We start from the raw sequence: 16,861 nt of genomic DNA, 5'->3' as shown, positions 1-16,861 counted from the left end.
CACTGAGTTTAACCAGAGCCATCTGTGTGACCACTGGAACATGGTGGGCTCAGTAGAGGGCATACGGCTAAAGGCAGCAGTAGCTCCTCCTAACCCAGACTCTAATAATAGCCAGTAGTCCAGAAATAAGGAGTGGGCCCTGTGAGGCCCTCCCCCTTCCTTGACTGAGCAGATAGGGCTGGTCTTGTGTGGGCACAGTGTGGGTAGCTACAGTTGATGTAAGGGTTACATATATAGATACTGTCTTAGAGAAACTTTATTTTTTTTAACATTTTCATAAGTGGATTCTTGCATTCACCACTCTTGAGGTAAGAGGGTCACAAGTCTGCCCTCTCCCCCACCTACAAATCTATCCAGCTGCTGTCTATTCATGGTTGCAGTAGTTGTATCTAGTGTAGGCAACGGGGTTTTGTAGCCCTCCTCCCATCTCTGACTCTGACAAACTTCCTCTTCCACCATGTTCCCTGATCTTTAGACGGGTTGGTAGAAATGACTTACTTAGGCTGGGCCCACAGTCATTGCTTATGCAGTTATGGTCTTAACAATTCTCACCTGTTGTCCATGGAGATGATGGCCATACCGGAAAACCCCGCTCAGATCACTCTGAAAAGAGAGTGGGTTGGGAAGCTGCTCCTCTAGCGGACAAACTCAGATTCGACCTGAGGACACGTATCTCCTCTCACCGCCATGCTTTCTGTCTCTTCCATCCCATCCCACGCTGTTGAGTAGCGGGGAGGTGTTTGAGTTGATTTGTTCCCTCAAGCACTCATGCTGGCATATGCAGTCTCAGGCCTGACATAAATGAGCCTACTGGGAGCTTTATGCATGGTATTTAAACCTAAACCTTTGATGTCTTTGGTTCTCAAAGCTATAAAAGACAATTTTATTCATTCATTCATTCATTCATTCATTCATTCATTCATTCATTTTTAAGTGTTGGGGTCTGAACTTGTAGCCTTGCCCAGGTTAAGCAAGTGTTCTATCACTGAGTTACACTCTCAGATGAGGGTCTAGGTCCTTGAGCACACACACACACACACTGACCACATCAGCTATTGACCATATCAGCTAGTAAGCAGACATTTACAGGACTACACAGACAAAATGACTCAGAAAATAACATACCAAACAAAGTACATATCGGTCTACAGCATAAAGTCAGATCCAGAAGGCCTGGGTCTCCCAGCTACCAGGTTGGTGGTTTTGGACGTCAGTTTTTGCCTTCTTCCACTGTTAGCAGAGCCCCAAATTCCCATCACCGGAGGGAGCCACCATGCATCTTCTAAACTGCCACAGGCCCTCGGGGATCAGTTTGAGGCAGGGAGGAGGAGCTAGGCAAGACAGGAAGGAGAATGACTTCCTGTCACGTTGGTCAACACTGCTTTCTTTTTTTTTTTTTTAAATAATTTATTTATTTTTTCTCAAATCATAATTCATTCACACAGGGCTTATAAACACAGAAAGGCAGGATGTGGGGAAGGGGATGACACTGGAGTGTGGGTGTTCAGGGGGAATACAGATATCAGAACCGGGTATCGGCTGGGTGAAGGTTCAGGGGACAAGTCACTATGACTCTGCCTATGACTCACTTGTCCTTATCTAAGTTGGTATTGTCTGCCAAGGCTACCTATTTACAAGGTCTATGACTACTCAGGCTTGTAAATTTCCACAAAAGGTGCCTGTTTACAATAGCTTATAGCCATCTGTTTCAATGTTTTTCCACTGAGACCCAAGACTTGGTGTTAGCATGCGTGTATGACAGGCCTGTTGCTGATTTTAGGCCTATGGCTGATTTTAGGCCTTCAGTGTGCAATCAGGGCTGCCCCTGACATCTCCTCCCTTCTCTAAGTATAGAAGGGCTGTGGCAATTCTAAACTTGCGAAGGCGGGGATAGAGGCCTGACCTCCAGTACTTGAAGGGGACCTTGTAATGGCTCCAGTCCCCCGTCATTGTTCAGTGAGGCATGAGGGCCATACCCGTCCCGATGTCTTTTTCCTGGAGAGGGGACGCTTTTCAATACTTCTTTCTGTATGAAGGCTTTTAATACCTTGAAGGACACAGCTTCAGCAGAGAACATTATATTCTCACTCCATTCCTGGAAACTCCCCTTTCTTTCCTAAACCCATGCCTCTTTTAGGACCTAGACCATTGTCTCATTTGTCACCTCCTGCAACTGACCACCTTGTCCCCTTTACCCAGTGAGTGACTTGGCAGTTATCCCTCTGCTTCCTGGCATTCCTCATGAACCACCTTAGCCTTCACAGCTGTCCCAAGTCGATGGTTCAAATGACCAGTAGTCAGATCACAGCATTCCCTTTACCCTTCAACACAGTGAGAGAAGAAAAAGACTCAAACCAAAAAGCAAGGGACCCAAAAAGATAGCAAAGCACTGTTAGTTGGTAGTGGACACTGTTTGTTAGGCAGACACGACAGGAACGGACAGCAACTTCATAAAGATCCTGAAAAGCATCCTCTGGTCCATGCAAGGGAAAGCTTCTCAGTTAGTTATCGCCTCTGTCCTTCTCAGCTTATAACTAAACTATTATGTGATAGACAAGCTTTTCTTTCAAATCAGGAAAATAGTGAAAGTGACCGTGGAGACTTTCTCTGCAGTCACAGGCAAGGTGGAAGGCACGAGGAGGGAGGGTGAAGGTTCAGAGAGAGGAGCAGACAAGGAAGTCACTGATATTGGCCCACCACTGACAGACAGACTGTACAACCCAGGGCCACCAGCCAGGTCAGAGCTTGTGTGAGGCAACTGCAGGAAGTAGGAATGGGTAAAGGTATCTTAACATCCACATGGAAGAAATGACATTTGCAAACTAGGGCTGACTCACTAACTTGAGGAAGGCCCTTACTTAATGCCATTTCTTTACTGTGATTATGGTATAGGTTTCTTTTTCTTTTAATAATTTATTTTTTATGTACATTAGTGTTTTGCCTTCATGTATGTTTGTATGATAGTGTTGGATCCCCTGGAACAGGTGCTACAGACTGTTGTGAGCTACTGCATGGATGCTGGGAATTGAACCTGGGTCCTCTGGAAGAGCAGCCAGTGCTCTCAACTGCTCAGCCATCTCTCCAGTCCCTCTCTTTCTTAATTGAATGTATTTATTCCTGTGAGTGTGTGAACAAGTGTGCCACTGTGTGCAGGTCTGAGGAACCTTTTCGGAGCTGGTTCTCTCTTCTTACTATGTGGGTCACAGGGATCATCACTGGGGTCGATGGTAAGTAGTTTTATGTGATGCGACATCTGGCAAGACCAAGTGTAAATTTCTTAGCGAGGTGTATGCACAAGGGTGTGCGTATGCATGCACATGTGTTAAGACTGCCATGTGTCTGACAAAGCTCAGAGCAGCCTTCAGAGACACGGGAGTGGTACTGCTACACTTTTGGGCCAGATCACAGTGTGCCTGCTTTTTCCTGCTTTTGTGTAGAACATTTTCTTCCATTTAAACTAAGTGTGCTGTAAGATCAGAGCCAGCAGAGAAGGAACAGAGAGGGCGAAAGACCTTAGGTTTCTTTCAGCTAGTCCAACACTCTTCCTTCCTCCTCACTACATAGCATTCTGAATTCTTATCTTCTCTGGAATTTAACGAGCATATTCTTAACAACGGATGCAGAGGCTGCCAGGGCAAACTCAGTAGTTACCCTAGTTGTTTGCGATGATTGGGGCTTGGGGGCAGGAAATGGATTGGCATCAAATAATGGGACTTGGTATGAATTACTCTGAGGGCCGTCCTTTGAGATGGGTGTACAAAAATGTCCCTTTAAGTGAACATTAAAATGAAACCCACACAGCTAGAATTAAGGAGTCAGCATTGACTAGCTGACTCAATGAAACAGTTTAAAGGAACCCACAGTTAAATTCAAGTTAAAGGAAATGTGTGGCACTGTCACAAGAAAAAGCTAACACTTGGGGCACCTGTCATTCTCTGATTTCATTTATGTGAAAAACAGCTTAAGATATTAAACTATCAATGGCAAGATGATTTCAGCTGGTAGCTTTCACTATCAATATCGCGCATTACTACAACTGGTTCATGTTGTTTATTGATTTACATATATTAAAAAACAACTTTGTGTGGTCTAGATTATTTCCTATCCTGCAATGAAACAATGACCAAAAAGCAAGTCTGGAAGGTAAGGATTCTTCTGGTGTATATGTCCTGATCACAGTCTATGGCGGAGGGAAGTCAGGGAAGAACCTGGAGGCGGGGCTGAAGCAGAGACATGGAGGACACTGCTGACTGGCTTGTTTCTATACACAGTCCAGGATGGTCACCTGCCTAGGGGCGGTATTGCCTAGTGGGCAGGGCCCACATACGTCAATCATGAAGTTACCCCAGGTTACCCCACAGGCTAATTCCTCAATTTCAGTTTTTTCTTTTCCCAGGTGTCTCTCTGGTTTGTGTCAAATTGACACACACTATATGTGTGCGCGTGCATGAGAGTGCACGTGTGCGTGTGTTGGGGTGTGGTGCATATTCCAGGACAGTGAGCATGTAAAAGTCAGAGGACAACTTCTGGGAGTTGGTTTTTGCCTTTCCTCCTTGATTCTGCCTCTACACTGGGTGCTTCAAGCTAGCTGCCCTGCAAGCATCCAGGCCATCGTCCTGTCTTCATCTCCCATTCCCCAGAGTGCTGGGTTACAGCTGTGTGCTACTCAACTAGATTCTTATATGAGTTCCAGGGAGTGTTTCTCAACTCTTCAATACAGTTCTCATACTATGGTGACTTTATAACTACAATTTTGCTACTTTATTTTATTTTAAAGATATATTTTATATATGAATGCTCTATGTGCATTTATACCTACACACCAAAAATGGGGGTCCGAACTTATAGATGGTTGTGAGCCACCATGTGGTTTCTGGGAATTAACTTTTGGAAGAGCAGCTGGTGCTCTCAACTGCTGAGCCATCCCTCCAGCCCCCTTGCTATGGTTATTAATCATATGTAAATATCTGTTTTCTGATGGTCTTAGAAGTCCTTATGAAAAGATTGATTCCTCAAAGGGGTCACAACCCACAGGTTGAGAACCACTGTGAGCTATCCCCCCCCCCAGCTCTAACACAGACTTTAAATATGCATGTTGGCAGCCAAAGGTAGCTTATTCAAAAAAAAAAAAACTTACTCAAAAGTAACTGATACAGAAATTCTTAGTTAAAAAAATTATAAACACATGACTCTTTTCCAAAGATGTGGCCCCTAAGAAAACTCAGATCCTTTCTATTATAACAGGTACTTTCCCTGTGACCGATGACAGTATCTCCCCTCCAGAAAACAGCATGTAACATCTCAGAAAGTTACTAAATATCTAAGGTTCAAGGCCCTGAGATACAGGGTTCCCAACAGGGATGCTGATGGACTGCAGCCTACAAGGGTATTCTGGGAGTCAGGACCGCTAAATCACACAAGGTCCCCGAGTAAAGAGAACATGGGCTTCCAGGGTGACATGGTAAGGTGTTGCTTAGCAACAGAGGTGTTCTGAGAAATGCTTTATCATTGTCCAAACACAGTGTGTTCTTACACAAGATAATCTGGGTATGATGTCACTGGGTGACAAACTCTTACAGGACTACTGTTACATATGACACAGGACCGTTCCCTTCTGAGTGGTATGATGTCACTGAGTGACAAAATCTTACAGGATTAGTGTTACATATGACACGGGACCATTCTCTTCACTCTGAGTCATTACTCTATTCTGGGAGCAGACATTTATTTATGTTTTAGTTTTTTTGGCCTGGAACTCACTACAATCTTTCTACCTCAGCTTTGTTGAGGTTACAGGTGTACTCTGACTAAAAATAGAAAAATCCAACCATCTTGCTTACTCTCTTCATTGTACAAGATGGCACACATAGTTGCTCTACTATTTGCTCTTAGTATGATCAAAAAACATTTCATTCAGACTCTAGCTTTCATGTGTGCTGCATTCATGTGTCAATGCACGCCCCCCACCCCCCACCCCATACCCCCTCAGTTCTCCTTCAAAATCCATTCCTGCTATGCTAGGGGTACAGCTCAGCTGTGAAGAACACACATGGCTCTTCCAGAGGACCTGAGTTCAATCCCCACCCACATCAGATGGCTCCAGGGGATCTCATACCTCTGGCCTCTGAAGGCACTCCATCCCCACATATACACATAACTAAAAGTAATAAAAAATCATTGTTGACAGGCTTGGCGGCACCCGTCTACAGTTGTTGCTGTTCTGGAGTCTGACACGGGAGATGAGCTGAGCCCAGTAGCAAGACAACCAGTGTTAAGGCAGAGAGAACATGTCTAGTACTGAAGGGAACTGAACCATTATGGCTATGGCACTGTCTGTGTCAGAAAGGTCACCAAAACCATCTCAACTATGTAGTCCTGGCTGTCCTAGAACTCATTATACAGGCTGGCCCCGAAACTCAAGAGATGTGCCTGCCTCTGCCTCCAGCCTGCTGGACTTGAAGCATGCATCACCAAGTCGAACTTCTCAAAGAGTTTTCAAAAAGACATCAGCCAGACATGCTGCTACACATCTGTAAACCCAGGACTTGGAAGGTGGAGTTAGAGGGTCACGGCAAACAAGGTCAGCCTGGTCTATAAAGTCAGTCAGTTCCAACCCAACCAGGGCTTGTCTCAACAATAGCAGCAGCAAAACCAAAACAAAAGCATTAGAAAAGTTTCCTGATTTATAAAGAATAATTTTAATGAAGATGGTTTCTTGCCTAAATTAGCAAATAATCTATAGAAAGATGCTACTTATCATACAGTTTTGAACAGCATATAATCAATTGTGTAGTAGTCAGCTTTGATACAGGTCCAATATCAAGATTTTTAAAGGAAACATGAAACCCAGGCTGTATTTAGCAGGTGTAGCAGCCTAGTAATCAGATCTCTACAACTCAAGCTGTTCAGGGAGAGGTGTTCCACTTCACATGAAGGCTGTTGCTCTGTTGTTAAAGTGCTCATCAGCCGTTCTGCAGCACGGTCGGTGTTTGTCTAGTTTAGAGAGCTAAGTGTGCTCATGAATGCCTGTCATCCAGCACAGGGGGAGCAGAGGCAGGAGGATTTCATGTTTAAGGCAGAGCAGGCTGCTCAGTGAACCCATCTCAGAGAAGCAAATAGCTTACCTTGTTGGGAGAAGTTTCTCTTTCATTAACTAAGCCCTGTGATTCTCCACTGTGTGACCAGAAATACTTTGAAACAAAGAAAGTTCAGCCAGTAAGGACAAGGAGAGACAAATGCTACTCATATGCTTGTTTATTTACCTTATTATTCAGGGGTAATTTCATGATGACAATTGTTGATAACCAATTACAATACCAGGAAGTTCAAAGAATGGGAATTTCAGAGAGGCCATTTTTTTTTGCATTTAATTTAAAAAAGTATGCTATCTTCTTTTCGTATAACAAGCTGAGAGGCCATTTAGATAATTCCGTTGCTAATCTTTGCTTACTGCTGTAGGAAGAACAATTTCCAACGCACTTTCGGTATCTGATTCGCACCCATCATTCTCAAAAACCAGAAGAAGACGAGGCCAAAAGACGTCGGAGAGCAAAGGAAATGCTGCGTGGACTGAGGAGCTGAGAAAATGGACAGTAAAATATATATTCTTTGGTTAGCAAAGCGAGGCGGGGAGAGGAGTGTGCACATGACAGACACAGCAGCATTCTAAAGCAGAGACAAGAATGTCGAGAGGGTGCTCTTCCCTGCTGCCAGATGGAAGGGCTATTATTATAAATGAAAGGCGGCAGTCGTGGATGCCAGGCACTTTCGCTGTGTGCCAGACTCTGAAGTCCAGATGTAAGCAGGTTACCCCTGGGACAGGACAGGCTTCAGCTCCCGAAGCAGAACAGAACCAATCACGGTTTTCTCAGTGTTTATGATAAGTTGGGCTGTGGAGCCTTCCTTCAGTTCTACTGTGACTAGCATCAATGACCCACTGTGCACAGTTTTAGCTGCAAACCTGCAAGAAAAAAAAATAAGAGAGACCTTTTATCGTGAGAGAGGAAAAGGAGGAGACTGCATATGCTCAAGTAGGCTTAAAATAACTCTTTTTCTTAACTAAATAATTTATTGAAGGTTCCTTACCGTTCCACACCCAAAGCCAAGCATCCTTTAGAAAAACCAATCAACTGCCCGGCCCATGCTTACCACATGCAGGCAGGCCACTTCAGTGCACCACAGAGCAAGCAAAGGACGCCTATGTTACTTAGCAGTTTGGACAGCAGATAGATACGCGTGGGTATTCTCCATTAGGATATACTCAGGAAACACCCTTCTCCTGTCGGCTAACACGTCGCCATGCATAGGGCTGTTTCAAATATGCCGCCAGATTTTTATTTCTAAAGCACGTTAAGAACTATTACCTTTCTCAGAGAGCTTGGAATTTTAATTCCTCATATCTGAAAATGATTATGCAAGAAGTTAATTTTATATACATTATAAAATTCTTCCTAAGTCTCAGTGGCTCATGTAAAATATTCAAACTCAATCTCTACTGTTAATGGTGACATGAAACAAAGTCACATGACAGCCGAGGGCCACCCCATAGCCCCATTTAGTATTCAGGACATTAGATCCTTCTTTTTGCTTTAGGATATAATAGAGGGAACTTGAGGGCTAATGTGTTATTACTAAATTCCAAGACACGAAGAACCTACCAATTACATGGAATTAAAAGCAAAACCAGCCTTGTAACACTGTAATCGACTGGAAAGCTGCCGGAGGCACAATGGACTTCTGTCAATCCTGCCACTTCATTCCACATGCACAGGGGAGCGAGCCTCAGAGGAGGGCTGGCACCCCCTTCTAGGCCTCCACTTTCCCCTCCTGGACCATGCTCTGCACATTTTGAGGGGAGGGAGTCTGATTGCAGGGATGACTGGAGAAACACAAAGTTGCCGCACATGAGCTTCTGAAAACACTAACAAGTGTGGAGCAGGTCTGTGACCTGCTGTGACCCCACTTTGCAGGGCCAATCCCCTTTCCCCTCTTGGGATGACACGCGTCTGAATCTGAGCCATCTGCCTCAATTTGCGCAACATCTTCAGCCACAATGGCACCCAGTTAGCCCTGACAACAGCTCACAATACATAGAAATAAAACTGCCGAGCTGACAGCATGCTGCGGACTATTCAAGAGCAAACCAACTGGTCAGTGTCTCATGTCTGACAATTAGCATGGGCCTCGAACAGAGCCCGCTGTGTCCTCAGGGATCTGTTTAATTACCATCAACATAAAAGAGGGAGTTTATCAGGAGACACTCAGAAAAACTTCAGTCCCGACTTAATTAAAATATTAGCCACTTAAGCAGGAAGCAGATTCTCTTTAAATCAAAAGTAATTTCTTTTTTGAGTTTTAAAAATGACATCAAGAGCTCATCTAACACGTTAGATTCTTCTTCTTTTTACAAATCTAACAAGTCATGTTTGGCCTAAATAAAACGATGGAAATGAGGTCTTTAACGACAACAAGACAGCCACCCTCACTCACCTGGCTGAGAACAGTCACAGCACTCTGACAGCACAAAGTAAAACACTAGCTAACGGCACACTGGCAAAGCGCATCAGCAACCTTTCTAACCATTTTCTGTGTATCCTCAAACATGGTGGAAACTTGTAAGAAAGAGAGACAGGTCCAACAGAGAGGTGAACCAGTTTAGGAGTGTGAACCACAACCATGTTCCTAAGGAGTTTTGTTTTGTTTTTTTAAATAAGCTTCGTGTGTGTGTGTGTGTGTGTGTGTGTGTGTTTGTATATGTGTGTAGCTTATTTAAAAAACAAATATAAAAATATATCTATATCAATCTATATCTATATATCTCTCTAGTCTATCTATCTATCTATCTATCTATCTATCTATCTATCTATCTATCTGCTTTTTGTATGACCACACACAAGGTTAGGCACTGTGGGCACCTCCTCCATCTTCCCTTTGTGAGAATACAAACCACTCCCTCACCTCTTAACACTCCTACAGATTCATGCATTTTTCTTGTTTAAATTAAAGAAACTATCTACATCTATGTGTCTGCATGGGTGTATGTGCATGTGTCTGTAGGCCCACACAATCTAGAAGCAATCTAGGGTTGGGGTGGCTGAAGTTGAGGGTACAGCCAGTTGTGAGTCACCTAATGTAGATGCTAGAAACTGAACACAGGACCTCTGGAAAGTCAGAGAGTACGGTTAACTTCTGAGCCATCTCTCCAGCCTCCATGGCTACATTTAAAGGCTGTTTAGCGTCATAGGAGAAAGAGAGTCCTGACATTTGCTGGACTAGTCACAGGGACACAATGGCTCTATATTTCCTTCCATTCACTCAACCCTCCCCGTAGATCTGCTCACCATACTTGTAATTCATTCAGCAAGTATTTCAACAGAGGTCTCTATTTCTGACAGGGCTATAATTATGTAAACAACAGTCTTCTTAGTCCCTTTATTTACTTAACACGTGTGCCTGGGGACCCCCAAGAAGATTACGCCTGAATGGGAACACAAAGCACCATCTGAATTTCAGGGCTTCCTAGCCCCAAGGCACATTTTATTTCTCTTCCATTAAAAACTTAAAAGAGTTCAAGTTACAATAACACTGACCAGGCAAAGACAAATGGTGGTATGTTTATAGAGATTAAAATTAATATCCTGGGCATGTTTTCCAAATCCTGTTAGAAAATTCTCTGCCTGAAAGACTGCATCGGCAGAGTGGGCAGAGAAAAGCAAGCACCCTAGCAACCATGGCCACTGGCCCTTATGCACATAAGCGGCTGTGTCTGCACAGCACGAAGGCTGGAAGCTAAGCTTTAAAGCAGGGACCAGGAGATCAGATGTCCCGACACACCCACTTCACAGTTAAAAAAGAACGGATTTAATTGGAACATGGCATGATTATAATTGGCTTCTTTGGGTCCCTGGAAGGCAAAACCACTCCTCAAAGTTACTAATTAAATTCTGAACAAGCTATGTGTAAGCATATATTTAAATTACAGTTATAAAAAAGAATACTAGTTAGTAAACAATAGTTAGAGACCTTGATTGTGAATATATGCTAAATTTGATGGGTGATATCAGGTCCTCAGTACTTGGTCTCAAACAAGGTCCTATAGTGACCTAGTTTTCTGCAGGAGGCACAAGTTCTGACTGCTGTAGAGTAGCTGTTTATACCATGTGACCAGAGGTGGGTGCTAAGTATCCACATGATTCCATCTGACCACAGAGGCAGGGGACTGACAGATGAGCAGGTTGAGGCCATAGAACTTGGAGGCATTTACTTGAGACACAGGCCAGCGCATGGAAGAGCAGGCTTTCAGTAGATGCAAAATACACTCAGTATTTGTTTCTATCAGTCAGTCAACAGTTTATTTTCCAATTCACTTTGCATGTATGCTAGGTATCACAATGTCAGAATCCTTAAAGATTTTCTCTTTGCACAGTTATGTGTTTATTTTGTACATTTTGTAAGTCAAAGCATCCTAACTTAATTCCCTGTCATATTTTTATCATTGCTCTTAGGTACTGAAAAACTTAAGTATCTACCTAGTCCTTCCAAAGTCCAAAGTAATGAGGAATATAAATCCTTTTGGATGGAGCTGTAACAGGGAGAGAATGCCGGGGACAGACAAACCTGGACACCACAAATAAGGAAAAGGGTGACATCGGGCAGAGCTGCACTGCCTGCGCACGACAGCCCCATGTGACTAAGGACGGCGTCTGCCCATGCTCTCATCCCATTCTAACACGAGCACCCACTGTTATGAGCCGAGAAGGTGAAACGCTGGGTGCATCCGTATGACATCTCACTAAATGTCCTGCCCATTATCTCTAGCAGTTGACATTTAATCTTTGCTGAATTCTTAAGATTCAAGAAAAAGGCCAAAAAGCCCCTGTTGTGACCTAAACATGTAAAAGGTTATGCTGTAACTACTGTTGGAATGATGAAACCGGTCACATGATAATAAACTCTGAATAAATACTGTCTGCAACTCATTTAAATCTGTCAGAAACGGGCTACAGACCATAATGTTCCATTTCCCCACCTAGACAAGATGCACCGCAGCTCGACTGTCTTAAAGAGTGAATGCGCCAGCACGTGAGTGAGGGTAGCTCCGAGAGGCTGCGCCGGCCTCAGACACCCACAAACGCCAGCTCCTTATGCAGAGGCAGGCTCGCTGCACCTAACAACAGCCCAACGACATGCTGTTTTCTTCTCTTGGATAGTTTCCTGCTCTCTGATTTTTCTATTCTGAGTTCAATTTCCTCCTGCTTTCTGTTCTACTGGTGATCAGAAACTGTGACAATGGCCCACTCAGCCTAAAACTTTTTTTTTCCGACTCGTACATGAAGCCTTCAATTACTGCCTGCTGAAGCAGACAGAATCCTATTAGTAAGAAAGACGATCACAAGATGCACTGCCCTGCCCTCGCTGTACAAAAATAATTAGTCCAAAGTTGACAAATGTGTAACGAAGTCGCGCAGTCATTCTATGTGAGAAAGCCTGGTTTGAACGGGGTCCTAAACACCAACACTCAAGTGTGCTGATTCGGAGCATTACTGCCCAAAACTATAAACCCTTACTGTCTTGGCTTAACACAGTAGGATGTTGTAAACAGACAGAGGTTCTGCATGGTGCAAGGAATTCTACGTTGCTGACTATTAAACGGTATTTAAAGTTCAGTCCATTATACCACTAACAGGAAGGAAAGAATTAACGAGAGATTAAGACTTAGAGAATTTATCCAGGACAAGTTCTTTAAAAATTGACCTGGAACACTGGGGCAGAGTCTCTCTAACAAACAGGTGAAAAAAGGCAAGAAAAGGAAGCTCCCATTATGACGTAGATGGTAGAAAACCACCCCAACTGTCAGCCTAGTGATCTAGTCTTTGGACAGAAATGCTAAATTTTAAGTGCTCTTCCCAAAGGGAACCCAGTGCGGTCCTCCCACGGAGTTTGTGGTTTGCCTGCCTGGTGGGTATGGGATAGCTAACAACAGAAACCAAAAGCAAAGCCCCTTTCTTTGATCCCTGACAAAACTGTCAACCCAGAAGGATTCTTTTCCTCTCATTTTTTTTAAAATATGAAAACATCTATTTATTCTTTGTAAACTTGAGCACTATAACCTCACAAATGGAGAGATTAAAAAAACTGAAACACAGAATGTTTTAAAGAAAAAAATCAGTTGTGCAGTCTGGTTATGCATGAAATCTTTAGCTCGTCCTTCTGTGTAAAATTAACTGTCTTCCAAGTTTGTTTTCAAATGAGATGCTGTTCCTAGAGCCAGTGGGGTTCCAAAGCAATAGCAGATCTAATACCAGTGCTGCCCTCTAGTGGACACCACTCGCCAGCAGAAGGAGCGCCAGTCATTAATCTGTTTCTCTAACTTATTGGACTCAAAATGTGCCATAATGGAGAAGAGACCCAGTCAGATACCATTATATCAACAAATGTTTATATAAACCCTTGTTTTGGGACAGATCTAAGCTGGGATTGGAAGAAGTCTCAGTGCTTCTGAAATGTGTTCATGGAGACAGCCAATTTCACAGGCTAAACAAAAATTGCTTTCATTACAATCATCAAAAAATCCCATGGAATTTAAATCTCCTAGAGGTTCTATGAGAAAAAAAAAAGCAATCAATAAACAAAAAACAGTATCCTGGAGCCAGATGTGTTTCACACCTGTAATCTCAGCTTCTGGGGGGCTGAGGCAAATTCCAGGCCAGCCCAGGCTATAGGCAAGGCTGTATTGCAAAACAAAGAGAACACACCACACCGTACCACACCAAGCAAAAACCCAAACTGAAACCTGCAGGGAAAACAACCAAAGACGCAGCCCTGACAACATTCCCTCTCGGGATGCTAGGATGCTGAGAGCTGCTGTTCCAGCTCCCTGCCTGGATCTATGTCAACTACATCTACTATTTCCTCTAAAGACTTGCTTCTGGGACAACTTCAAAAACAGCCTTTCAGACTGTCCCAACCGGGACTTCATTTATGCCTGCACTTTCTCAACATACAGAGACTGGACAACAAATACTACAGCTAGCTTTCTTTCTTTTTTTAAGTATAGAATAAGAGTTTATTCAGGGCGTGGGGAGAGGAGTTGGGGGATTAGAGACAAAGAAAGGGAGGGGGGGGGCTGGCCATAAGCACAGAGGGGGCAGGGAAGGGGGAGAGAGGTAAGGAACAGGAGCAATAGGAGAAGAGAAAGGAGCAAGAAAGCCAAGAGCTACAGCTAGCTTTCTTAAGACTAACAATTCTTTTCTAATTTTCTTGCCCCTTGCCTCAAATTCTCTGCCCTAATTCAAAGGAAGCAATTACAAGAAGACTGTCATCCCAAGCCCGTAAGTTGGGGGGGATGGTTTTGGTCAGTTTTGAGTAATAACTATATTGTCATTTTAGGGGATGATTTACGAGTGATTATGGTCTTAGACAGGGAGAAAATGAAACAGAGAGCTCGGGCTCAGAGGTTTCTATCTGTTCTGTCCTTTCTCTATCCTCCTTTCCTTCTTAGATAAAGAGTACGGGGTAAGAAGGGGGGGCAGGAATACTATAAAAATATTAGACAAATAGGGGTCGATTATTAAATCTACTTTTAAACCAAAAATACTTTTAGCCATAATCGTACATTGGCAAAATCTTTATATTTTGATGTAAAATTGAGGCTATTTTTTGTTACACTGGTACAGAATTTTGTATATTGATATAGGTTTAAGGTTTGTATTGGTATAAATGTTTATTGGTATCAAACAAGATTAACTGCTGCAACATAATATGTGTATGTTTCAACTCTTGTATAGGTATTATACCTATGGAACTCATTTAATAATATAGAGTCCCAGTCCTTTTAAAAACTGTTTAGTATAATTAAATAACTCCAATTAACAGTAAGTTAATCACACTCCTGGTCTTGTCAAATACTAGTCTGAGTTACCACAGACATGTGCATCCTGAGCCACACAGATAATAGGCAGCTGGAGACAGGCAACATGTGCCTGTTCAGATGTGCTATGAATAGATAGAGGGTCTTCAGAAATCTCAGAGACTCACAGAACAGGGCATTTAAACATGTTTGCATTAATTTAAGGCTTTTTGACACTGAGACAGGTCTGCTCCTAACAGTAACCACGTTCCACTTAAAAGAAGATAATGAGAAACAATAACCTCCATATCGAGTTGCTTTAATTGTACCAAGCTAGACATGTTTCAACTACAGACATCTTGTCCAAAAGGAACAAACGGATGCAGGGAAGTCGACTGCCAAGCTCTGCCAAGACACAGTAAGCGAGTCCTTCATAATTCCTGCTTCACACAAGGTCTGTCAGATATTCTGGGACCAAGGTTGAAGACAGATGTTCCAACATTACAGAGAATACTGGGGACTGTCCAGGCAGTTGGCCGTCTCTATCATTTCTATAATTTTTGGAATCTGTGTCCCTGTGCTTCCTGTACACTCAGGTCATATTTATTCCTTCTCGTGTCTCTGATGGGGTTGAAGACTAGACAGTCAGAGTCTTACTATAAGCTTAAATTTTTTAGTTCTTAAATTTTTTAGTTAGATGTTTTTAGGATGATAATACAAGTTAGGATAAAATTTGAGTTAGGTACGAAACTTTAAATACACTAAGATAGGTTAGATAAAACTTTTTCTTTAATTGCCAAATACTATGAATTGGACATCATAAGCATATATCATACCTTATAGTTTTCATAATTGTTATAATGGTATTCAATTTATATTTAAAAGAAAATGAACCTTTTATTGGACTAAAAAGGGGGAATTGTAGAGAGAATATCATGTGTATTATATCAATGCATCACCTGTCAATTAAAAAGCCTATGGCTTATGGCTTAGGCAGGAAACAGAGGTAGGACATCTGGAAAGCAGAAAGAATTTTGGGATAGAGCCAGGCAGGAGATTCTCTGGGAAGGTGTGATGAGACTGAAGCATGATACCTGAGCACAGGTAACCAGCTGTGTGGCAGAACGAAGGCTAGAAAAAATGAGATATTTTAAGTTATATCTAGTAAGAAAAGAGGCCAAGGAATTTATAAACATATTTGAGTCTGAGTCTTATTTCTGGGAGCATGGGGCTTGGAGGCAGAACCAGGCACAACTTCAACACAAACCACATACATGATCCTAAGTTTAATCAACCTAAGAATGAAAGAAAGGCAATTATTAGGCTCCCCACCAAGAAGTGACTGTCCATTCAAGAGACTCATGAGAGATCTTATGGAACTGAATATGAAAATATATATATATACATATCTCTTATAAATACCATTTAAACCGTTACATGGTAATAGGACTTACTTGGATGAACTGAAGGCTAGAAATCAAAGAAGTTGCTTGTACCTGTACTTTAGTGAGATTTAATTTTAAGTCTGAAATAAACTACTTTAATATGTATTGATAAATTAGTGACCAAGACTGCCGTGGATATACTATTCAGTTTAGAACACCAGGCTTTTTTATAATTGGCAACTACGGTAACAAGATCAAAACATTTATCCTAAGGTTATTATATACAAGCTATATATGCCAACAAATTTAAAACTAAAAAAGGGTAGAGGGAAGGCAAATCTCAATTAATACACATGGGGGAAGGAACAGAAGCACCGAGCATGAACTAATACGGAAAGACACTCTGCAACAATACAGCTGGGCAGCTAAGCGCCAAAGAGTCATATGGGCACCAGCAGTCTGTGTGCACCCAAACAACACGTTTCCCAGTTCATGGCCAACCGGATAAACCTGTTGTCCACAAGATGACAAGAAAAGTCATAGTAATTTAATACTGATGCAGACGTTGGAACTGTGAACACAGTGTCAATGCCAGAGCCTGCTTTCCAGGTCTTGCTGCATGGGGTCC

General features: G+C 42.6%; 1 protein-coding gene across 1 annotated transcript in view; it reads right to left on the bottom strand.

Moving 5' to 3' along the window:
* Positions 1–7,236: 7,236 nt before the first annotated feature.
* Positions 7,237–16,861, bottom strand: part of Ap3b1 (adaptor related protein complex 3 subunit beta 1) — a 194,903-nt gene continuing 185,278 nt past the window's right edge. The window contains exon 27 of the mRNA XM_028760108.1: positions 7,237–7,960. Coding sequence (XP_028615941.1) covers positions 7,807–7,960 — 154 coding nt within the window. The 3' untranslated portion in view covers positions 7,237–7,806. The remainder of the gene's footprint in view (positions 7,961–16,861) is intronic.

This window comes from Grammomys surdaster, unplaced genomic scaffold (genome assembly GCF_004785775.1).
Source record: "Grammomys surdaster isolate TR1022 unplaced genomic scaffold, NIH_TR_1.0 126391, whole genome shotgun sequence".
NCBI classification, from domain to species: domain Eukaryota; kingdom Metazoa; phylum Chordata; class Mammalia; order Rodentia; family Muridae; genus Grammomys; species Grammomys surdaster.
Note: the sequence above shows the minus strand (reverse complement) of the source record. Positions and strands in the feature narration are given on the sequence as shown.